Source organism: Hemitrygon akajei, chromosome 10 (assembly GCF_048418815.1).
Source record: "Hemitrygon akajei chromosome 10, sHemAka1.3, whole genome shotgun sequence".
Lineage (NCBI taxonomy): Eukaryota > Metazoa > Chordata > Chondrichthyes > Myliobatiformes > Dasyatidae > Hemitrygon > Hemitrygon akajei.
In genome coordinates, this window is record NC_133133.1 from 147889276 (window position 1) to 147915381 (window position 26106).

Consider the following 26106-nt stretch of genomic DNA (forward strand, 5'->3'; position numbering starts at 1 on the left):
AAAATCTCTGAACCAAGTAAACAGGCAATGTAGTGTCTGATCTATAGCGTGCATTTTCATGATCACTTTTCTCCATGCTCTACCCATTCTTCATTTGTAAAAGATCATTCAACTTGTCGTGATTTCTGAAGCTATCTTAATCTCTGTAAAATGATTAACTTCCACATTGCACACATGCCCCTTTGTCACAATATCCTGTTTTAATTTCAAGTGGTGTTCTTGTGTTCAACAGGCCCATGCAAAATATATTTCAATCATTAACTCTCAGACAATTTCCTTTCTTTACTTGCCTCTTGTTTCTCAAATCGTGCCCTCCAAAATTCCAGGGATTTTTATCTTTATGAATAAAAACTGGTAACAGTTGCCATGTGGTCAGATGATCACATAATGAAACATTCAGGACCATGTCTGACCAGAGGGGCAACGCTAGGTATTCTGCCCTTGTTCAAGAGTTCCCCTGTTTTCCTAAGCTAGACAGATAGATAAACTCCTGTTCCAGGGTAGTTTGAAGGCGGTTTTATTATTCACCAACACGTTACAGTATGTAAGGAGCTGAGTAAGAGGACAACGCTTGGCATTCTCACAAAAGATAGATTCAAATATTGATAAAAATTCCTTCAACTTCTGACAAAAGTGCTTCTAAATAACTGAATGAAATGTACAAATGATATAAAAATGACCGAGCTGATGTTGAAAGTTAATTGCCTAACAACACAAAAAAATTAAGTAATCAACAACAGCTGTGAACTTGCAAGAAAGAATGAGATCTAGTCATTAGAAATAAAATGACAAACCAAATCAGGAAGGAAATAACACTAGTTTATAGAATAATAAATTTTCCTTCTTGCCCTCTACCCTATTTGTTTCTCAAATTGCAATGAGTTTGCTTACTAGTGTTTTTTCTAACTTAACTCACTGGATTTGCTTGGATTAAACTTTGAAACTTTTCTTTCCAGTAGACCGAGAAGTCCCGCAAACGCAGAAGAAAGTTCTGATCATTTATTCGTTGGATCATAGCCTCTACCACAATGTTGTTCTGGCATTTGCACATTTCCTGATGACTGTCTGTGGCACCAAAGTGACTTTAGATTATTTACAGAGTAACGAGGCTGCTGAAATCGGGCACATCAATTGGCTTACAGTTCACAAACACGAGTCGGACAAGATTATCATTCTGTGCTCCCGTGGAACCAGGGCAAAGTGGGATGCTATGCTGTCTACGAAACAGAGAGAGATATTACTGAAAAGTGAAGAACGCTCACCAATGCGTGACATGTTTACTCCAGCCATGAACCTGATTTTGCCAGATTTTAAACGCCCAGCTTCATTTGGAAAATACATTGTTGCATATTTTGATGACATCAGCCATGAAGATGATATACCTGATCCCTTTAATGTTGTTGTGAAGTACAAACTAATGAAGCAGTTTGAGGAAATACACTTCAGAGTGCAGGATTTGGAAAAATATGAGCCTGGAAAGACTTCTCATGTGGCAGGAATAACACAGAACGATTATCATACACACCCATCTGGCGAAGTACTGAAAAAGGCAATAGAGGAGTTTAAGTTGTTTCAAATGAAACAGCCAGATTGGTTTGAAAAAGAATGCATCACATCCCCAGAGGAAGCAGGGATGGAAGAAGAATCATCTGTAGATTTTTCAGCAATTCAACAAAATATTGTGCAATATAAGCCTTCTGATGTGCCTTGTACTGTGAATGAAGTTTGCATGGCCATATCAAATGAGGAGACATTTGTACAGTATCCTGTAGGAAATGAGTATGATGGTCAAGGCATGGGCTTGTCACAGAATGTGATTGGGATAGACATCAATGAAGCACAAGTTCCGAACGCAACACACACCTTAGAGCCATTGTTTTGTACATCCATATTGGACTGTCACCAAACTGTTTTAAACTCCTCTGATTTTGACTCTTCTCAAAAGACAGAAGGATCATTGGAAAGAGATTGTATAATGCAGAATGATATCAGAACTGTTCCTCAATATGCTTGTGAAAGCAACATCACAGTAAATGAGGCGATGACGGACTCTGGTAGTGAACAGAAGTCGGGTATTTCTGATGATGTAAAGAGGAGACTTGAAGACCTTCAGCAAATGCTCTTCTTCCAGGGTTTGATGTCATCTGTAGACTTGGCCAGTGAGGTTGCTGGATGTCCACAATCTCACTTACTCCTAGAGAAAGGAGAAAATACAGATTTAGACCAGGGCTATAGTTCCCAACAGTCGGTTGATGAAATTCCATTAGGAAACGTGAGCATTTCTTCTGATGCATTAAATGAGTTGAAAGTGCTGCAGATGGCTTTACTTAATGAAAGCATAGGAGTGACTGAGTAGGAAGCAAGCACACTGCTCAATGATTAAGACTTACAGATGCTCTCTGAATTCAATACAGTGATATTGACATTGGTTTTAGGTACGTCAGAGTTGATACTTAAGCTTTGTGTGTACACCTATGACTGAGTAAACACACAAAATCTATTTTAAAACCAAAGTTTTAGGTAAATTGAAAATTCTCAAATGAGAGCAGAATAATTTTGAGGCTTGGATGCCTGTTTGGGTTTATGGGAAGGGTTCTTTAGGGTAAAATGGACTCTACTCAAGATTTGCACAAGTTTGAAAAAAAATTGAATACAGATATAATTGCAATAGGACTTGCTGTTTCCTCAATTATAGAACTTGTTGAACTGAAATTTAAACATGTTTCAAAACATTAATCATGAATAGACACAAAACATTGTTTAATTTTTTTTTCAAATTGCAATCTCCAGTGTTGTCCTAAATTAGGATGGAAACAACTGCAGATTATGCTACATGAATAATTTATAGGGAATAGAGAAATCTGCCCCCACTACTTGTCATAAAACAATATGGAAAGGTTATCGCCTCAAAGAATAGCAGCACTCAGAAGGAGATTGAAACAAGGCTACAACAAGAGTATATGGTCACAATCTTGATTTTGTGCTTGTTTACCTTTATTGTGAAGACTTCCTGTCCAGCTGCACCAAATGAAGACAAATTTGTGAAGGTCTGGTGCACTTCATGATCATCACAGGAAGCACTGCTTCAGTTACAGACAAGCCTCCATCGTTTGAGAACCAATGGCTTGGAGCTCTTGATTGGGTGTTGCAGATTCTTGCAATGGAAAATTAGCAATCCAAAGAAAGGTTTCAGTTGGGGATTAGGGAAAAAACTGGTGATTAAAAATTGGGGCTTCGAACAGAGTAGTGGAAGAAAGGGAACTTGGGATTTGAGGAATCTTTTGGGTTATGAGGATAGTTAGGCATGAATAATCAGAAAGAATGAGATTGGTGGGAGAGAAGCCAGAAAGGTGAAAGGTAATTCATATTAGTGAGGTCACAGTCCAGTAAAGTAGTGAAGATCTTATTGCCCCAGGACTACCCAGTAATTGTCATTCAGGAGTCAGTATTGTCTCTGTAATGCTCTGTGGGGAAGGTTTGCACAAGAATTGTGTCTGCTGTGAAACTAGTGTTAGATAAACAAGTGCAAATTGCATTGAAAAGTGTCGTATTGAATTTCTGGGATAACAAACAGTCATGACTGTGTTTCAGTTTATGATAAGTCATCTTGATCCTGAGGAATTATTTTAGAGGTACAAGTTTCTGTTCTTAAATGTTCAAATGGTGCTTTGTGGGTTGATTTCTAAACTATTATATTTTGGATTAGTGCAATATAGGACACTGTTTAGCACAGATGGGTTAATTGCCAATAAATGATGAACCTTGATAATGTTTGCCATAAAAATCAAATGTCAAATGTTGTCTTAAAATAGAGGTGAAGAAGAGTCCTGATTGGGAACTGTTTAATTAAGAGTGTTATGATGAAAATTCTAAAGAATGCGTGATATTTATAAGCTCTGCTTGTGTAATTAATACCTTTGTACATTGTATAAACATGAATATTTTATCAATGAGACTCCAGTCTTGACTGCTAACTTCTAACCTCTAAATGTTTTTGTTACTTAAATGCTTCTTTTCATAGACACAACTTCTATGTTTCAGATACTGAAGTCAGGTCCAAGAGTAAAAATTACTTGCTCCCAGGTGGTGTGACTGAACCAATAAAAGTTGTCCAAGGCACTTCATCTTAAAGTCCACCTAAGAAGGCTGGCATAACCTTGTTTAACTTATCTTCTAAAACATAGGGCCTTTACCAATATAGCACTGAGAATAATTTTAATGCTGAAGTTTTAGAATTATATTGATTTTTGTTGTGTTAGTAGGAGACCATTCAACCAAATGTTTGAGACCAAAGTGCCAAATGTTTGAAAGTGCTGTCTAACTTAATTCTGCATTCCAACTTCTCCCTTAATAGCCCTGATCAATAACATTTTTTACAAAGCCTCCTTGCCACTACCATTCAAATAGTGCTTTCCAGATCTTAACAACCCTCTGGTTTTACTATCTGTTTTATATCTGATTCCTGGCAACTGACTTCTTTGGTTCTCAGTGAAATCCTCGACCTTTATGGGTAGACTTTCTTCATCACCAACATGTCTCTGCTGTACATGGAAACTAACGCAAGAAACTGAAGCTAGTGGAAATGTGACGTTTTAAAAAATCATCTGAAAACACTCAGCAGTTCCAACAGAACTACTGGAAAGAAAAATCAGGTTAACATCACAAGTTAAAGATGAAGTGGGTGAAAATACTGAATGTGTCCAGCATTTTCTCTTTATTCCAGTATTTAACCTTCCTTTACATGTATCGTACCCACAGATCTTCCCTCTTGCATCCAGCAAGCTTTGACATCAGATATTCTAATTTTCCACTTTGTTGGTTTTGCTGGATATTTTGCTATTTTAGACATTGGACCTGCAGGATACAAATGATAATTCAAGTTTTATTCCATTCTTTTAAATTTAACAATTTTCACAGCCCCCCCCCCCCTTACTTCACTTCATTCCTGAGAATAAGCTCCAGTACTACTGGAAACCTTCAGTTGCCCTGTATACATTTCAGGAACTCCTGATCTCGCTTTACACTATCATTTGGTCTAAATGAGAGTCATACAAATTTGTTAGTAATGTATAGTATTTTACATTTTCCTGAAAAATGAAAATGTATCTCCTCTATCTCTTTGGGTATCTATAGTGACTATTGCAGCAGCCAAACAGATTTTACTTGATGGTGCTTTGAATAACATCTCTCAGTATGGTAGGAATTATCTTTTTATGCAGCTCTTCTGAAAAGGGGATGACTTTCTTCCCCTCTGGTTGTGCGAGGTCTGAAGTAGACGATGAAAGCAAAGTGAGAAATGCAGACTCTTCTGTAGATAGGTCAGAAAGTAGCTGAAATGAGCGTGCACTTTGTGAGATGTTACATACTTCTTGCCCCTTGAGAACCTCCTCCTTTTGAATGCTTCTACAAGAGTTAGTGAGGGTGTCGTATTTTCCCAGGAGACCTTGAGAACATCCTTGAATTGTTTCTCTGTCACCTTGGCAATTTTCTTTTCGGTAGCTTAGAGACAGGCATGCAAACCATGTGGCCTAGCCAACGTAGCTGAGGAGAAATTGGCCTGGGAGAGGACAACGGACATTGGTTCATGTATTCTTCCAGTGAACGTCAGGGGCGTTTTCAGGTATAGCATTGGTGGTATTTTAAAAGTTGCGTGAGGTGCCTGCCATAGGTAGGAAGAACATGGGACAATAGGGATCACCACTGTCCAGCTGACCATGATTGTTATGTCAGGTCGAAGGTCTTTAGATGAGGAAGGAAAATAGTGATCTGGCCAGTGTGAATTTGGTGGCTTCATCATGGAGCTGCATAGTGTAATGGTTAGTGGAATGCTGCTACAGCTCGGAGTGTTTCAGAATTCCGTTCTGGTGTTGTTCTATTGGGAGTCTCTGTATGTCCTTCCCGTGGAATGTGTGGGTTTTCTCTGGGTCCTCTGGTTTCCTCCCATAGTCCAAAGATGAACCGGTTAGGTTAATTGGTCATTGTAAATTGTCCCTTGATTAGGCTAGGGTTAATTGGGTTTGTTGGAGGTTGTCGAGGACATGTGGCTCAAATAAACGTTTGAATATAAATTTGTGAAGTGGTCCATGTTGGCACTAGTCTTGCCATGGACCCTTTATCACTGAAAGACAGCTTGATGCATCAGGACCAGTTAGATAGAGAACTGTGTGTCTTGCCGATGTTGAAGGTTAAATAGTTTCTTAGTAGTTTTGAAAATTAGTTGTACTCCTGCAGGAGATCTGTTGGATATGAGGTGCAGCATTGTGTCAGGCTAGGATATATACTGTTTTTGATTCAGAATCAAAATCAGGGTTAATATCAGTGACATATATTGTGAAAGTTGTGGTTTTGCAGCAGCAGTAGAGTGCAATACATAAAAACTATAAATTACAATAAAAAATATATGAAATTTAAATTAAGTAAGTGGTGCAAAAAGAGTTCGTGAGTTGGTTGGTTGTCCATTCGGAAAGCAGAGTGGAAGATACTGTTCCTAAAACTTTGTGTGTGCGTCTTCAGGCTCCTCTACCACTGCTTTGGTAGTAATCAGAAAAGAGCATGTCCTGGGTGATGGGGATTTTTAACGATGGATGCTGCTTTTTAGGCTGGTTGTTTAGGATGCTGCTGCTGAAACACAGCAACACTTTACTGGCAGCAAATAAATCTACTAACTACTTTATTAATCTCGCTTTTTATGGATAATGTTCACTGCTATCAATAGCCTGCAACTTCCCTTTCGGTGTTGTGCTTCTGTGTAACCTGGCATTTTTTGCAGCGTTCTGTGAAATACAGTGATCTGGAGTCTCAAAGGTGCAGTCCGATTGCGGCAGCACAGCTGGGCCCAAGACTGAGGAACAGACCGATGTTTGCCCGATTTAAGCACCAGGCCAGATTGAGAAGGTCGGGTATGGGCAGAGCCTGGGCCCAAGACTGAGGAACAGACCGATGTTTGCCCGATTTAAGCACCAGGCCAGATTGAGAAGGTCGGGTATGGGCAGAGCCTGGGCCCAAGACTGAGGAATAGACCGATGTTTGCCCGATTTAAGCACCAGGCCAGATTGAGAAGGTCGGGTATGGGCAGAGCCTGGGCCCAAGACTCAGGAACAGACCGATGTTTGCCCGATTTAAGCACCAGGCCAGATTGAGAGGGTCGGGTATGGGCAGAGCCTGGGCCCAAGACTGAGGAACAGACCGATGTTTGCCCGATTTAAGCACCAGGCCAGATTGAGAAGGTCGGGTATGGGCAGAGCCTGGGCCCAAGACTGAGGAACAGACCGATGTTTGCCCGATTTAAGCACCAGGCCAGATTGGAAAAAGTCAGAGTGTCGGGGCCAGAGACAAGGGATGGGCCAATGTTCAGCTCACTGCTCACAAGGTTTACTCGACCCTGCTCTGAATTGAGGCTGTGGTTTGCAATTGACAGGGTCCTGAACCGGTTGCAGCTATGAACTGGCTTTGTAGCCAGCCATGCTTACTATGTCTCTAGATGAAGAGTCCACATGATGTTTTGATTACTGGATTACCCTGATCAATATTGTGTGTACCCAACAATTGTAATCCACACCTTCCTCATCATCCCTAAATATAACCAGGGCTGTGAGTTCCCCATTCCTGTTCATCTTTCATGCAGCTCTCCATTAGGGCCACTAAGGCAGGGGTTGCCAACCTTTTTCATGCCATGGACCAATACCATTAAAGCGATGAGTCCGTGGACCCCAGGTTGGAAACTATTGCACTGAGGTGGCAACATGGCAACCTGTTCCTGAAAATAGTTTACATATAACACAGCTAATGGCCTGACGCCTTTAGTCTCTCCCTCCCAACAAAAGCCTGCTCTTTGCACTATTCCGTTCTATTTCTATTTGCCTCTCCTCATCGGAGCTATAGACTCATACCACTAACTTTTGTTTCTCACCCCTCTTCACGTTAAAAACTTGATCGCCACCTGCCTCTTCCCTCTCTTTTCATATTCCACCCCCTTCCCCTTCCCATGCTCCCTTGAATACAGTATCCCCATAATTTCCTGATTACTTACCCATTGCCTATCTGTACATATCTATCCTCCCACTGCCTCCTCAATATTTGACTACCATTTCCCAACCCTCTTTGCTCCCTGATCTTTCTTTTTCCTCTCTCCTGTTATTCATCCTCTTTCCTCGGTTTCAGGATGCATTACCCTTATCTGTTTCCTTTCTATTGGTCTCTGCATACAATAGTATTTTGAAATTCAAAGCTAATGCAAATATTCTGCAACAACACACACAAAATGCTGGTGGAACACTGTTTTGGATACTGTTGGTGGGGATGACCTACCAGGAACAAACTGCAGTGGTCCTGTCTCTGGCACTGAGGTTGGACCCTTGACTAGGAAGGGGAGGAGGGAAGAGAAGAGAGCGGTATTGATAGGGGATTCTATAGTCAGGGGGGCGGATAGGAGATTTTGTGGGGAAGATCGGGAGTCTCGGATGGTGTGTTGCTTCCCTGGTGCCGGGGTCCGAGACATCTCAGATCGGGTGCAGGTTATTCTCGAGAGGGAGGGCAAGAATCCAGATGTTGTGGTCCATGTAGGGACCAATGACGTGGGTAGGATGAGTGAGGGGGTCCTGTGTAGGGAGTTCAGGGAGTTAGGTGCGAAGCTGAAGAGCAGGACCTCCAGGGTAACAATCTCAGGATTGCTACCTGTGCCACGTGCGAGTGAGGCAAGGAACAGGAGGATTATAAAGATTAATACGTGGCTGAGAGGATGGTGCAGGAGGGAGGGCTTCAGGTTTGTAGATAATTGGCCTTTGTTCCAGGGAAGGTGGGATCTGTTCCGAAGGGACGGTTTACACCTGAACTGGAGTGGTACAAACATTCTTGCAGGGAAGTTTGCTAGTGCTTCTTGGGGGGGTTTAAACTAAATTTGCAGGGGGCGGGGATCCAGAATGTGAGAGAGGATAGCGAGAGGAAGAATAAAGGACAGGTGGGGACTACACGGTTCCGGAATATTAAGTATGTAGTAGAGGAAGGTGGGGCGGAACAAGTGATAAGGAGGACTCATGTACAGAGGGATGGTCTGACGGAACATGGAGTTAAATGTGTTGAAAGAATAAGTAAATTTAGGAAGGACAACAAAATTCTAGGGGCGTATAGCCCGATGGGAGTTCGGGGAGCTGGGTTAAGCACAATAGGCAGCGATTCAAACAGAGAGAGGAGAAATGGGCTAAAAATTCTATATCTGAATGCACAAAGTGTCAGAAATAAGGCGGATGAGCTTGAAGCCCAGGTGCGAATGGGTAACTATGATGTTGTTGGGATAACGGAGACATGGCTGCAGGGAGATCAGACCTGGGAAATGAATGAACAAGGGTATACGTGCTATCGTAGGGACAGAAATGTGGGCAGAGGGGGTGGGGTGGCCCTGTTGGTGAGGAATGAGATTCAGTCCTTTGCAAGGGGGCACATAGGGTCAGGAGAAGTAGAGTCTGTGTGGATAGAACTGAGGAACAGTAAGGGCAAAAGGACCCAAATGGGTGTTGTCTACAGGCCACCAAACAGTAGCATGGATATTGGGTGCAAGTTGAATAGGGAGTTAACATTGGCACGTGGCAAAGGTAATGTCGCAGTAATTATGGGGGATTTCAACATGCAGGTGAACTGGGAGAATCAGGTTGGTGCTGGACCACAGGATAGGGAGTTTGTAGAGTGCCTACGGGATGCATTCTTGGAACAGCTTGTACGAGAGCCAACCAGGGACAAGACTATTCTGGATCTAGTGTTATGTAATGAACAGGATTTGATAAGCGATCTCACAGTAAAGGAGCCATTAGGAGGTAGTGATCACAATATGATAAGCTTTTATCTGCAGTTTGAGAAGGATAAGGGCAGCTTGGAGGTGTCAGTGTTGCAGATGAACAGGGGAAACTATGGAGCCATGAGAGAGGAGCTGGCCAAAGTTGACTGGACGGATAGCCTAGCAGAAAAGACTGGAACAGCAATGGCAGGTATTCTTGGGAATAATGCACAAGGTGCAAAATCAGTTCATCCCCCAGAGAAGGAAGGATTCAAAGGGGGGAAAGGGGCCACAGTGGTTGACAAAGGAAGTCAGAGATTGCATAGCATTATAAAAAAGGAAATATGACAGAGCTAAGGTGAGTGGGAGGACAGATGATTGGGAAGTTTTTAAGGAACAACAGAACTTAACTAAAAAGACAATATGGGGAGAAAAAATGAGGTACGAACGCAAGCTAGCCAGGAATATAAAGGAAGATAGCAAAAGCTTTTCTAGGTATGTGAAGAGAAAGAAGATAGTTAAGAACAATGTTGGGCCCTTGAAGAATGAATTGGGTGAAATTGTTATGGGAAACAGAGAAATGGCAGAAGAATTGAATGAGTACTTTAGATCTGTTTTCACTAAGGAAGACACAAGCAATCTCCCAGATGTATGGATGGGCCAAGGACATAGGGTAACAGGAAATGAAACAGATTGACATTCGGAAGGAAACGGTGATGAGAAGACTGATGGGACTGAAGGCTGACAAATCCCCAGGTCCGGATGGTCTGCACCCTAGGGTTCTAAAGGAGGTGGCCCTGGAAAGTGCGGATGCATTGGTAATCATTTTCCAATGTTCCTTAGATTCAGGATCAGTTCCTGAGGATTGGAGAATGGCTAATGTTATCCCACTTTTTAAGAAAGGAGGGAGGGAGAAAACAGAGAACTATCGACCTGTCAGCCTGACATCGGTGTTGGGGAAGATGCTAGAGTCCATTATTAAGGATGAAATAGTGACATATCTAGATAGCAGTGATAGGATTGGGCCGAGCCAGCATGGATTTACCAAGGGTAAATCATGCTTGACTAATCTGTTGGAGTTTTTCGAGGATGTAACCAGGAAGTTAGACGGGGAAGATCCAGTGGATGTAGTGTACCTCGATTTTCAGAAGGCATTTGATAAGGTCCCACATAGAAGATTGGTGGGTAAAATCAAAGCTCAGGGCATCGGGGGGAAGGCATTGACATGGATTGAAAACTGGTTGGCAGATAGAAAGCAAAGGGTAGCGGTGAATGGGTGTTTCTCGGAATGGCAGGTGGTGACTAGTGGGGTGCCACAGGGCTCGGTATTGGGACCACAGCTGTTTACCATTTACGTTAACGATTTGGATGAAGGCATAGAAAATAACATCAGCAAATTTGCTGATGATACTAAGCTGGGTGGCAGTGTGACATGTGATGAGGATGTTAGGAGAATTCAGGGTGACTTGGATAGGCTGGGTGAGTGGACAGATACTTGGCAGATGGTGTTTAATGTGAATAAGTGTGAGGTTATCCACTTTGGGAGTAAGAACAGGAAGGCAGATATTATCTGAACGGTGTAGAGTTAGGTAAGGGAGAAATACAAAGAGATCTAGGAGTCCTTGTTCATCAGTCACTGAAGGTGAATGAGCAAGTACAGCAGGCAGTGAAGAAGGCTAATGGAATGTTGGCCTTTATTACAAAGGGAATTGAGTACAAGAGCAAGGAAATCCTCTTGCATTTGTACAGAGCCCTGGTGAGACCACACCTGGAGTATTGTGTACAGTTTTGGTCTCCAAGGTTAAGGAAGGACACCCTGGCTGTAGAGGAAGTGCAGCGTAGATTCACGAGGTTAATTCCTGGGATGTCTGGACTGTCTTACGCAGAGAGGTTAGAGAGACTGGGCTTGTACACGCTGGAATTAAGGAGATTGAGAGGGGATCTGATTGAAACATATAAGATTATTAAGGGATTGGACAAGATAGAGGCAGGAAATATGTTCCAGATGCTGGGAGAGTCCAGTACCAGAGGGCATGGTTTGAGAATAAGGGGTAGGTCATTTAGGACAGAGTTAAGGAAAAACTTCTTCTCCCAGAGAGTTGTGGGGGTCTGGAATGCACTGCCTCGGAAGGTAGTGGAGGCCAATTCTCAGGATGCTTTCAAGAAGGAGCTAGATAGGTATCTTATGGATAGGGGAATCAAGGGATATGGGGACAAGGCAGGAACCGGGTATTGATAGGAATTGATCAGCCATGATCTCAAAATGGCGGTGCAGGCTCGAAGGGCCGAATGGTCTACTTCTGCACCTATTGTCTATTGTCTATTATCTATAGGGAGAAGCGCTGTCGACGTTTTGGGCCGAGACCCTTAGTCAGGGCTAACCAAAAGGAAAGATAGTAAGAGATTTGAAAGTTTCTCCCAGCAAATATTCTGCATTCTTAATTGCTGTGTAACCTAATGTCATAATTTTTATTTTCTCTGTTTTATAAAGAAAAACTAATTATCTGCAGGAATGTAATCCAGATTGTAGGTAAGTAGTTTGCAAACCTTTGACCCTCAACAAACAGAAGTTCCAAGTGCACGTTATTGACCTAAACAACAAACTGTCTCTCTCTTCAGTTGTTTCAGTATGTTCTATATTTTTTTCAAATTTCCAGCAACTCCTTCATATTGCTTTTTGATGGGTAACACCCCAACATTCTATTATAACCATAGTATTTTCAAATGATTAAGATTCTATCGATTAGAATTTTCCTAATTCTTATCTCCCTCATCGTTGATCACTGTGTTCAACACTTGTATTAAGTCATTCTGTAGCAGAGTCAGGAGAACCCAAAATGGAATTGAGAAATAACAACTTAAACCATGCCAAAGCTAGCTGGCATGTTGCATAAATCCCCTGAGAGAAACTACATCAGATCAAAACTGAAGCATCTTCTGACAACCAAGTAACATGTTGAATGCCATTCTTATTACTTGGGTCTGAGCAATCTATCATGTTATGAAGGTACTCAGCGAGAAAACCTAAATAAGATTACTAATATTTTCTGATTGACACTGCTCTAATTTTTAAAAAGAAAATGGTTTCCATTACTTTGATATAACATAGTTTTATCTACTTGGATTGTTCACAGCATTACATAATAATTGTTTAAACAGTTTCATGGGTTATCGAGGGTAGAATTAGTAATATTGCAAGTTAAACACATTATTTAATACAGCACTTAGGATGCAAATAAATAATAAAACTTAAATTGTAGAGCATAAATATATTAAAACATCACAATTTATTTTCTACATTATGCAAATCTTGAATCTGTGGAATATCCAAATACAACACAAACTAAAAACTAGAGTTGGCACAAAGAGATTTAAGGGCCAATGTAAATATCCTTCATCTGAGGATTGGTATAAACTAGCACATGGAAAGTTCAAGTTGGGTAATATCTGGAATGCAGTTGTTAATTCTGAACACTGGAGCTCACAAGATATGTTGGCCTTGGAGAGAATGTGCTCAAGTACTATGAGGGTTGGGCCTGTATTCTTTGAATATTTTGATAATGAGGTAGTCTTGAAGATGATTACTGATATACTAAATATTTAAGAGGGTAACCATTTCTTTTAGTTGGAGGAACTTGGGTAAAAAAAAGAGCAAGGATATTCAAGGTATCAAAAAGCAGTTGATCATAAAACAGTGTAAATGTGGAACTTGTTTTTGTAAGAAGTTGTACAGACAAGTTTAATATTAACGCTTTAAACTGTCGTTTATACTTGTTGATAAAAGTATTTAAAATAGGTAAGATTTAAGAGTCAAACACAGATCAATTGTTTGAAACAAAATGCAAGTGTCAGCTGCTTGGGGCCCCCTGTAGTGGAGTCATGGCTAATTGCAAGGCAAGTAGTTAGGCACAGTGGTTAAATTGGAAATAGGAATTTGACATTTCCTAATCCATTATTTCCCTGTAACTTGTTGTCTCTGATGCCCAAGGTTAATTTACAATATCTAATTAAACTATTAGCACCTCTTTGGGATGTGGGAAGAAATCCACATAGTTACAAGGAGAATGTGTAAACTCTGCAGAGAGGTTGGGATTGAACCCTGGTCACTATCCAGTAGAAATTGTTCTCACTGTCCAGTTGAGATTTGTAATACATTAAGCATCAGTTAGTATTATTCCAGCTGCTTTCACAACTACACTGGCTGTGTTTTGATCTGCACCAAGAGACTGTTTAAAAAGAAACCTGTATGGATTCCTGAACAGTTGTCCTATGATCATTATGCTTTTTAAATAAGACAAATTGACCACCTTAAATCAGTGTCAGGTCACTATAAATGTACAAAGAAAGTCCCTGTGCCTATTTCATTAGAAATAGCTCAAGGAATTTTTTTTTTTTAAAGAAATAGTTCAAGGACTAGGGACCATAGATTTAAAGCTTTATGGAAGGGAATCAAGGGGATGCCAGTAAAGACTAGAGTAGTTATTTATCTGGAATTCTAATAATTTGCAGATGCATTCCATCTAATTGTTGGTCATTGTGCAGTTTGTCCCAATCTGTGTGAAAGAGGTTCATGATTTGATGAATCATGATTTCACCACGTTTTGATGCAATATTCAAGCTGCAACCTAACTAATCTTGTGTACATGGTCAACATAATGTTTTTAAATTGCTGTTGCTAATTTTAAATCCTGAGATCCACACACTTCAGTAATCTCTCATCATATCATACCCTTTCACTTTCACTGTTGTGCACATTTCATCTAGGTTTCTTTGTTCCTGATGGGTGTGTCAATTATTCTATATGGTTTCATCCTTTCTATCAAAATACATAACAAGATTTGAGATTATTTAATCATTTTCAGTGCACAAACATAACGGAGAAACCTTTGTGCTGCATTATAATTTTCTGAATTAAGTTTTGTTTACCAACTGTCTGCCCATTCAGCCAGACTATCAATATCTTGTGCTCCATTACCACCTTCCATTCTACCAAGCCTCCTGTTATTAAGAAATCTAGAAATCCTGTACACAATTAATTTTTTTTTAAAAAAAAGACCCCTGCATAACACTACTACCTTTCATGCAACAGACTGAAAAACAGCCATGTACCACAACTGGCTGCTTTTTAAAATATCTTTAAGTGAGTTTCCTATCTGTTGATGCTGGTGACCCTTAAATTCAATGGGTTTGTTTTACAAAATCCCAATTATCAAATTCTTTAAACCAAGTTAATTACACAAACAAATGAAAACAATTTATTTACATCCTTAAAAGGACAAACCACAAATTTATGAACATTCAATACTAGTTGCAAAACACTGTACAAATATAAATAGACTTTCTTCTGAACATATTATTCTGACTTCAATACAAAAACACTACAATCACTGATGCTAATTACAGCTAGGTTATTTAAAATAAGGTTCCAAGTTCTATAAGGCTTTTTTCTGGGGGGTTTTCTTAGTGCTCATTGGGGAAAATCTAAAGTTATATAATTATAAATTTGAAATGAACTTTTCTGTATTTAATCCGTCACAATTGACATCAAAACTTCCTGATTTTCATTTTCTGTCCAAAAGAACTCTTCCCACTTTAATACTCTGAAGCTGATCCAATTGTAATCGCACCCTAATATTTCGAATCTAATGCAGTTCCACAAATCGGTAGGTAATTAATATAATGTGTATCCCTGCTCCCATCTTTTTCAGTCAAATTTATCCTGAAACAACAAATTTCGGGACATATGCCAACGGTATTAAATCTGATTCCGGGTCAGTATTCTTCCCAGTGGTAAGTACTCTTAAATGTATTTACTAGATAAACTATTATTTCAGGTCTCATCAGTGCAAATGATCGGTGTCTGTTCTAACTAGATAATTAATTTCTAGAACAAGAACAATGGAGCTAATAGACAATATGTTTCTCTTTATCCCTGTAATTACGGGGCCCATTTGTAACCGACGTTCGTTGTACTATGTTGGCAGATCCATTCAAAAATGCCTAAAATAAATACAGTGTAAGCAGTAACCTGTCAGAATTTATCTGCAGTGGATTAGAATATAAATTAAATTATGTCTAGATAATCCTTGAATCTTGGCATCTGCTTCATGATGCTGAAATGCTGGGGGTAGTTTAAAACTGAAGTTTAGAAGTGGAGCACTTCGGAAGTTGCCTACGGTTATTTGACGTCTTCTGTACAATCCAGGTTTTAAAGCCCCGTGGTTCGTGATGCAAAGAACCAATTAGAATTCAAGCGAAAGTTTAAAAAAAGGAATCAGTCTGACAGAGCGTAGAACTGATTCAGATAATGCGTTTCTCACATACAACCTCTGCAGAAGCGAATACAAGACCCAATAGAAACTGATACGCAAACACTCAAAAAGCATCCGTTAATACAGGTACAAAATAATTTACAAAGTAATTTTTTTAAATCCCGCAGGCTGGGCTTGATGAGATACTGTTGCTGTTAGGATTGGGCAGCCACGGCCAATGTGTTCACGTATCCGTGGGCACACATCTCATTCTCCGAGATGCAATGTGTGAACTGCATGGGTGGACTCGAGTATTTGTGGACTCGTCTCAGGACGCAACATCTCTCCAGCACCTCGGCACAATCACAACACAGCCAAAAGACATTCTTGAACAGAAACACTGAAACTTGCTGGTCATAAATAAAGACCAAAAAGCACCTGACCACCAGGAGTGGGGCATTCACCGCATAGCTGGACAGGAAGCGGAACACGACGCATTTGTAATCCAGCTGCAATGAATTGAGTTCATAGAGCCAGAGAACCGGGATGGAAAAGGAGACGAAGTAGACCGTGGTGACCGTGTACTTGAGGTACACGTTGGGGATCTGACCCGCCAGCACCAGCTCCATCAGAGTGAAGCTGTCCAGGAGGTCGAGGCAGGTGCGGCTGTAATAGTTCTGGGCCCGGTGGCTACTGTGGCAGCTCAGGTCTTCAGTCACCGAGTTCAGCAGCGTGTAGAGCAAGGGCACCGATGACATGACCACGATCTTAAAGCCGGTGGTGCCCAGAGGAACTTTGAGCTCAATGAGGTCGAGGATGGATGTCTCCAGGATGAGCACCATCTTGGGCGTGCAGGCGATGACATAGATGAGCCAGGCTAGGTAGGCGAAGGCGAACTGTCCAGGGGCTGCCTTCTCCCGCGCCGCCCTCCGCCTGGCGTGCTTGATGAAGAAGATGAGCCAGCCGGCCAGCACCACGAGGTCGGTGGCGATCCAGGAGCACCAGTACAGGTCGGTGAAAATAATCAGGTAGAAATCGAAAAGCCCACCCTGGCAGAGCAGCAGCAGGAGGCAGAGGCCCTTGTAGAGCAGCGTCCGGCTTGCGGCGGGCTGCGCCGAGCTGCTGGTGCAGTCGGACGGGTTGTGCACCAGCTCCCCTGAAGTGATGATGAAGGCTGGACGCGCTTTGATGTTGGAAGCGGCGCCGACCTCTCGGCCGAGGCTGGCGGTCGAGGTCTGGGAGTTCCTCCTGAACGAACTGTTCCTGATGAAAAGGGACTCGTTTTCTCCCGCCCGGAGATTACCCTCCGCTATTGGGGCTGCTCCGGCGGCCGAGCGAGAGCCCTCACCGCCGGCCGCAGCGCTCATTGTCTCCCCTTGAAAGGCTTTCCTCGCGGGCGGCTCGGTACTGATCAGGCAGAGGCGGGCGGATCCCAAGTACAGGGATGGATTTGCAGGAGAGGGACTGCTCCTGGTTCACCCTGTAGGGGTAAACACCGTATCCAGGTTTAAAACACTCCAATACATTGAGTACATTACTGCCCAGGAAAGTAGAGCGCACTTACAGTGTTACACTGGAGCGTTGGCGGTCTCCCGAACAACTGCCGAGCTTCAGTCAACCATTGCAGGACCAAACGCAGATGCAGGAAATCCGAAACAAAATAGAAAATGCTGGGAATATTCGGTAGGTTACCCAGTTCTAATGAAAGGCCATGTGCAACGTGAACTCCGTCTCCCTCTCCTCACTTTCTGCCTGACCTGCTGAGTATTTGTAGCATTTTGTTTTTATTTCTGTCAACTGCTAGTCGTTTTGATACGTTTTGAGACTAGTGGTAAGCATCCTTATCGATGTACTTATTACTGCAGACTGCTTCTTGTGCAAACTCCGTAACGAAATACATTTGAGTAATCAATCAAATACATTGAAATATTGGCTTCGCTTTTGTTATTTTCCCCTGTGCCTTGGGGTTCAGTTTATTCAACCGGGAATGTAACCCCCCGTATTACCACTGGAAAAAATTCTGTGTGACATTTCTGAAGGACTTCTGGCTTTCTTGTGTGGATTCTCCGCTATTGTATTTATAAAAGGAGTATTTAAAGTAACTTTTTCAAAAGTAAATAATATGATCTTTTGTTTCAAGTACTCCGTAACTAAGATGCAATGTGGAAAATTAGACATTCTCTTAAAGGAATGGTGGTTATAAGAAATAGCAGGAGTCGGCCATCCGGCCCGTCGAGCCTGCCGTGCCTTTCAATAAGATCATGGCTGATCTGGCCATGGACTCATCTCCACCTACCTGCCTTTTCCCCATAAGCCTTAATTATCCTACTCTGCAAAACTCTTTCCAATCTTGTCTTAAATATACTTACTGAGGTAGCCTCCACTGCTTCACTGGGCAGAGAATTCCACCGATTCACCATTCTCTGGGAAAAGCAGTTCCTTCTCATCTCTGTCCTAAATCTACTCCCATAAACCTTGAAGGTATATTCCCTGGTTCTAGTCTCATCTACCAAATGGAAACAACTGTCCTGCCTCAATCTTATCATTCATAATTTTATATGTTTCTATAAGATCTCCTCTCATTCTTCTGAATTCCAGCGAGTACAGTCCCAGGGACTCAATCTGTCCTCATAGTCTAGCCCCATCATCTCTGGAATCAACCTGGTTAACTTCCTCTGCACCGCCTCCAAAGCCAGTATATCCATCCTCAAGCGAGGAGACCAGAACTTCATGCAGTACTCCAGGTGCGGTCATGGGATTGCAGAGAGAAAGCAGTAAATGTTTATCCGACTAACCAGCATTATGTGGTTAGATCTTTCCATCTGTTGGATTTGCAACCATTACTTTGCTCATTATACATTAGCAACCTGATGAAGGTGTAGCAATTATTCTTTTGGAGGTTATAGATAAAACAGAACTAGGCAATGTGGTATGGAGTGTCTGAGACTTTAGGAATAGGGAGTCAGTAAAGCACGGAAAAATGCCATTCACCAACTTAAGTCTCTATAAACTTTTTGGAAGTGTAATGCATATAACCATTGGCCTGGATGTTTTAATGCCCCTTTCTGAAAGTGCCTGTGGAATTTGCCTCAATTAGCTGTGCCAACCTACATAAACCTCCTCCAAGATCAATCTAACCCTTCTCTCCTACACAGCTCATAACCCTGCATTTTTCTTATATCTATGTTCAATAGTTCGATATTTCCATTTAATATCAGAGTACATATACAATATACAACCTGAAATTCTTACTTTCCACTTAAACCCAAAGAATGAATGACAGAAAAATGACATAAGAACCCCAAAGCCTCCTGCCTCCTCCCATGCACAAGCATCAGCAAGCACCATCAACCCTCCCCACTCCTCTAAGAGCCCCTTAAATGTCCCCCATGTATAAGCCTCTGTCACATCTCCAGCAGTGTGTTTCAGCCACAAAGCATTCCCTGTGTAAAATAACACAACCTCTGACATCTCCACTGAACTTTCATCCACTAACCTGAAAAGGACATCCTCTGGCATTGGTCATTGCAGCCCTGGGGGGGAAAGCACTGGCTGTCCACTCCATCTATGTGTCTCAAAATTTTACACATCTCTATCAAGACACCTTTCATTGGGTTATCTCATTATAGGAAGGACATGGCAGCTTTAGAGAGGGTGCAGAGAAGATTTACCAGGGTTAGAGCTCTGGAGCAAAGGAGGATGAGAGATGTACCAGATGATAAGAGGCATAGATCAAGGGTGGAAATGGCTAATATGAGAGGACGTACTTTCTTCCAATCACCTTAAAATTATCAGGGGAATAGCAGAGGTAAAGTTTTTTCACTGAGAGAAGTAGATGCATGGAGTGCCTTGCTAGGGGTTGGTGGTAGAGACAGATACACTAGGAACATTTTAGAAATTCTTAGATAGGCACATCAATGTAGAAAATAGGGGGCTGTGTAGGAGGGAAGGGTAAGCTTGATCTTAGAGTGGGTTAAAAGTTTGGCACAACTTTGCCTGTAATTGTGCTGTAGTATTCTATGTTCTCATCCTCTATTGTACCAAAGAGCAAAGTCCTTGCTTGCTCAACTTTTCCTTGTAAGACATCCTCTCTCATTTAGGCAGTATCTTGGTAAATCTCCTTTGCATCCTCTCCTTCCTCATTCTTCCTATAATAAGTTGACTAAAACTGAACTTCAAGTGTGGTCTGACCAGTGTTTAATTGAGCTGCAACATATCCTCGTGGTCTTGAACTCCTTGACAACTACACATTAAGCCTTCTTAAACACCTTAACAACTTGTGGAGCAACTTTGAGGGATCTATAGACTTGGACCCCAAGCTCCCCTTGTTCCTCCCTACTGCTGAAAATTCTGCCATTAACCTTCCAAAGTTATCACCTGACTTTCCTAGATTGAACACCATGTGCCATTTCTCCACCCTACTGTCTATCCTGTCTCTATTCCATTGTAACCTTCAACAACCGTAAACACTATGAACAACATCACCTCCCACCATGTTAGCTGGAAACTTATTAACCCCCCTTCCACTGCATCATATTCATAAAACTCACAAAAAACAGGGGACCAAGAGCAGATTCCTGACCTCCAGGCAGAATATACTCCATCAGAGTATGCACCTCTGTATTCTATGAGCAAGCCAACTTCAAGTGTACACAGCCGTTTCCATGGACCCAATGCCTCATAACTTTCTGAATGAGTCTACCATAGCGAACTTTGTCAAATGTTTACGAAAATCCATTTTTCACTACATCTCATGCTTTTCCTTCATCAATTTGCTTTGACATCTCCTCAAAAAGACTCAAATAGGCTCATAAAGCTCGACCTGCCCCTCACAAAGCCATGTGATTATCCCTAATAAAGCTATGCTTCTCCAAATGCTAATAAATCCTGTCCCAAAGAGCCTCTCTAGTAGTTTACCCACCATTGACGTAAGGCTCATTGGTCTATAATTCCCAGAATAATCCTTGTATATATCTTTCTTTATATGTCTTGTTTGTATATTTTTAAAAAGTAGTTTTGGATGAATTATGTTCTTTTCATAAATCATTTTAACTTACCCTTCAGTTTTCAACGCGTAAACAATGGACTTTCGTAAACATACTGACTGACTTCTCAAACATAACTGCTGTATAAACAATCCCACTTCTTCCATCTATCCAAGTAACCAGCCATGCATCTCTGACCCCATTGTAGTAGACCCTGTCTACATGCTTTCTAAGCACTTCACATCCTCCCTGATGGCCGGAATTGAATACATTTCTTCAGCTGCTGTCGAAGCAGTGCTTTATAAACTTTTTAAGTAATTTCCTTGTGTTTGTGTCATATGTATTTATAAAGCCCATAATCCTGTTTTGTCTGGCTGCTCCAGCATAATCACATATCCCAAAGACGGGTTGAATAGCTACTGTGAACTCTCGCTTCACAAAGGCTTATGGCAGAAATTGGTGTTGGTTTATTATCGTCACATGTACAAAGATACAGTGAAAAACTTGTCTTCTATACTGTTCATACAGATCAAATTATTACTCAGTGTATGGTTTTTGTTTTACTTGTTTTACCTCACTGCAGAATAAAGCATAAAATCTACGGAGAAAGTGCAGTGCAGATAAATGATGAAGTGCGTAATCATAACAAGGTAGATTGGGAGGTCAAGAGTCCATCTAATCGTAAAAGAGATCCATTCAAAAGTCTGATAACAGCCAGACGGAAACTACCCTTGAGCATGGTGGTATGTGCTTTCAGGCTTTTGTATCGTCTGCCTGCGAGAATGTCCTGGGTGAGTCGGATCTTTGATTATGCTGAACACGAGAAAATCTGAAGATGCTGGAAGTCTAAAGCAACACACACAAAATGCTGGAGGAACTCAGCAGGTCAGGCAGCACCAATGGAGAAGAGTAAACAGTCAATGTTTCAGGCCGAGGCCTTTCTTCAGACCTGAGAGAGAAGGTGAGGGAAGAGGGGGAGATGCCTGAATTAAAAGGTAGGGGGAGGGGAAAGAGGCTAGCTAGAAGGTGATGCGTGAAGCCAGGTGGGTGGGAAAGTTCAAGGGCTGGAGATGAAAGAATCTGATAGGAGAGGAGGGTGGACAATAGGAGAAAGGGAAGGAGGAGGGGAACCCAGGGTGAAGTAATAGATAGGTGAAAAGAAGTAAAATTGGGGAATAGAGGAAGGGTGGAGAAATTGTTGTTCACAAGAAGGAGATATTGATTTTCAAACCATCAGGTTGGTGGGTACCCAGATGGAATATAAGGTGTTGCTCTTCCACCCTGAAGGTGGCTTCATCTTGGCACTAGAGGCCATGGGTCAACACGTCAGAACAGGAATGAGAATCAGATTTAAAATGTTTGGCCAATGGGAAGTCCTGCTTGTGGCAGATGGTGCAAGGGTGCTCGACAAAGCTGTTCTCCAATTTACGACGGGTCTTACTAATGTAGAAGAGGCAGCCTCAGGAGCGCCAAACAGAATAGACGACCCCAGCAATTCACAGGTGAAGTGATGCCTCACCTGGGAGGTCTGTTTGGGGCCCTGAATGGAGGTGAGTGGACAGGTGTAGCAGTTAGGCCACTTGCAAGGATAAGTACCTGAAAGGAGATCAGTAGGGAGGGACAAATAGACAAAGGAATTGTGGAGGGAGCAATCCTCGTGGAAGGCCGGGGGGTGGGGGTGGAGTTAAAGATATGTTTAGTGTTGGAGTCCCTTTGGAGATGGCAGAAGTTGCGGAGGATAATGTGTTGGATAAGGAGGCTGATGAGGTGATAGGTAAAGGGCAATAAGGACCTTATCACTATTACGACCCCGGGAAGATGGGGGCGAGTGGAGATGTACAGGAAATGGAGGAGATGCTGGCTGGTTTACTGAGGCAGTAAGAAGTAGAAACAAAGTCCATAGAGGGGAGGCTGATTTCTGTGATGTGCTGAGCTGTGTCCATTACTCTGCTATTCCTTGTGGCCTTTGCAGCTGCAGTACGTAATAATAGAGAAAATTTTGAATTACATTATGTATATATGTATGCATATTAAAAAGCTAAAATAGTGTAAAAACTTTAAAAATTTGTGAGGTAGTGTTCATGGGTTCAATGTCTATTCAGAAATCGGATGGCAAAGGGGAAGAAGCTGTTCCTGAATTGTTGAGTGTGTGCCTTCAGACTGCTGTATTTCCTTCCTGATGGTAACAATAAGAACAGTGCATGCCCTGGGTTTAAAGTTTAAAGTAAAATTTATTATCAGCGTACATACATGTCACCATAGACAACCCTGAGATTCCTTTTGCTCCAGGTATTAGCAAATCTATAGAACAATAACTGCAAACAGGATGACGAACAAACTCTGCAAATGCAAATATAAATAAATAGCAATAAATAACGAGAGCATGAAATAACAAGATAAGGAGTCCTTACAGCGCAATCACTGACGGTGGTAACACCAGAAATAGAATGAGTGTAGTTATCCCTTTTTGTTCAGGGGCCTGATGGTTGAGGGGTAGTAACTGTCCTTGAACCTGGTGGTGTGAGTCCTGAGGCACCTGTCCCTTTTACCTGATGGCAGCAGCAAGAAAAGAGCGTGGATGGGTGGTGAGGATCTTTGATGATCGATGCTGCTTTTCTACGGCAATGTTTCAAGTAGGCGTGCTCAATGATTAGGAGGGCTTTATCCGTGATGTTCCCATACCAGGTCGTAATGCAGCCAGTCAGCACATTTTCCACCACACATCTATAGAAGTTTGCCAAGGCTTTTGATGACATGCAAAATTTCCACAGACTCCTGAGTAAGTTGAGGTGCTGTCGTGTTTTCTTTGCAATTGTATTTATATGATGGGTCCAGGACAGGTCCTCTGAGATAGTGACCCCCAGGAATTTAAAGTTACTGACCCTCTCCACCTCTTAACCTCTGACTACTGACTCACGGACCTCTGGTTTCCCTCTCCTGAAGTCTACAATCAGTTATTGACATTGAGTGAGAGGTTGTTGTTATGACACCACTCAGCCAAATATTTAGTCTCCCTCCTGTATGCTGATTCATCACCACCTTTTTTTTTGGGCCCACTATGATGGTGTCATCAGCAAACGTATATGGTGTTGGAGCTGTATTTAGCCATACAGTCATAGGTGTAAAATAAGTAGATCAGGGGGCTTAAGCACACATCCCTATGGTGCTCCTGGGCTGATGGAGATTGAGAAGGAGATGTTGTTGCCAATCCGAACTGACTGGGGTCTGCAAGTGAGGAAGTCTGCAAGGGGTCTTCTCTAGTGCCTTTAACACCATCCAGCCCAAGATCTTAAGGCACAAACTAACGGAGATGGGAGTAGACTCTCACATGGTGGATTGGATAGTGGACTACTTGACAGATAGACCTCAGTATGTGCGGTTGGGAGACTGTAGGTCTGACACGGTGGTCAGCAGCACAGGAGCGCCGCAGGGGACCGTGCTCTCTCCGGTCCTGTTCACCCTGTACACATCAGACTTCCAATATAACTCGGAGTCCTGCCATATGCAGAAGTTCGCTGATGACATGGCCATAGTGGGGTGTATCAGGAATGGACAGGAGGAGGAGTATAGGAAACTGATACAGGACTTTGTGATATGGTGCAACTCAAACTACCTGCGTCTCAATATCACCAAGACCAAGGAGATGGTGGTGGACTTTAGGAGATCTAGGCCTCATATGGAGCCAGTGATCATTAATGGAGAATGTGTGGAGCAGGTTAAGACCTACAAGTATCTGGGAGTACAGTTAGACGAGAAGCTAGACTGGACTGCCAACACAGATGCCTTGTGCAGGAAGGCACAGAGTCGACTGTACTTCCTTAGAAGGTTGGCGTCATTCAATGTCTGCAGTGAGATGCTGAAGATGTTCTATAGGTCAGTTGTGGAGAGCGCCCTCTTCTTTGTGGTGGCGTGTTGGGGAGGCAGCATTAAGAAGAGGGACGTCTCACGTCTTAATAAGCTGGTAAGGAAGGCGGGCTCTGTCGTGGGCAAAGTACTGGAGAGTATAACATACTGAGCGAAGGGCGCTGAGTAGGCTACGGTCAATTATGGAAAACCCTGAACATCCTCTACATAGCACCATCCAGAGACAGAGAAGCAGTTTCAGCAACAGGTTGCTATCGATGCAATGCTCCTCAGACAGGATGAAGAGGTCAATACTCCCCAATGCCATTAGGCTTTACAATTCAACCGCCAGGAGTAAGATATGTTAAAGTGCCGGGGTTGATTGTATTTAATGTATTTAAGTAAACTACTTAAGAACTTTTTAAAAGCTATTATTAATGCTTTTTGAGAGAGTGATTTAGATGCATATCATATTTTTACTGAGTTAAGTATTGTATGTAATTAGTTTTGCTACAACAAGTGTATGGGACATTGGAAAAAATGTTGAATTTCCCCATGGGGATGAATAAAGTATCTATCTATCTATCTAATCCAGGATCCAATTACACAAGGGGGTATTGAGGCCCAGGGTGATGGGGTCCTTAATGATAGACGCCACCTTTTTGAGGCATTGCTCCTTGAAGATGTCCTGGATACTACAGAGGCTAGTGCCCATGATGGAGCTGACTAATTTCAACACTCTATGCAGCTTATTATTTCATCCTATACTGTACCCCACAACCCCATACAGACAGTGATTAAGCCAGTTAGAATGCTCTCCCTGGTACAGCTGCAGAAATTTGAGTGTCTTTGGTGACATACCAAAACTCCTCAAACTCCTAATTGAAATATAGCCGCTGTCGTGCCTTCTTTGTAGTTGGATCGATATGTTGGGCCCAGGGGAGATTCGCAGAGATACTGATACCTAAGAGCTTGAAATTGCTCACTCTTTACACTTCTGACCCCTCGATGAGGACTGGTGTGTGTTCCACTGTCTTACTCTTTCAGAAGTTCACAATCAGTTCTTTGCTGTGGCACCACTCAACTTGCTGATACATCTCACTCCTATACACCCACTTATCACCATCTGAAGTTCTACCATTGATAGTTGTGTTGTCAGCAAATTTATAGATGGCATTTGACCTGTGCCTAGCCACACAGTGGTGGGTGTAGAGAGAGTAGAGCAGTGGGCTAAGCACACATCCCTGCGGTGCGCCAGTGT

At 42.1% G+C, this 26106-nt stretch overlaps 2 protein-coding genes across 3 annotated transcripts in view; one reads left to right on the forward strand and one right to left on the reverse strand.

Annotated features, from left to right (window-relative positions):
• Positions 1–3953, forward strand: part of LOC140734785 (interleukin-17 receptor A-like) — a 51594-nt gene extending 47641 nt beyond the window's left edge. The window contains exon 13 of one of the 2 annotated variants that reach the window (XM_073059296.1): positions 957–3953. In XM_073059296.1, coding sequence (XP_072915397.1) covers positions 957–2356 — 1400 coding nt within the window. In that variant the 3' untranslated portion in view covers positions 2357–3953. The remainder of the gene's footprint in view (positions 1–956) is intronic. The other variant, XM_073059297.1, reaches the window with a different exon arrangement.
• Positions 3954–12893: 8940 nt separating this feature from the next.
• Positions 12894–17625, reverse strand: tmem121b (transmembrane protein 121B). Its single transcript, XM_073059298.1, has one exon. The coding sequence runs from the start codon at positions 17382–17384 to the stop codon at positions 16233–16235; it is 1152 nt and encodes a 383-aa protein (XP_072915399.1). The 5' UTR covers positions 17385–17625; the 3' UTR covers positions 12894–16232.
• Positions 17626–26106: the final 8481 nt, after the last annotated feature.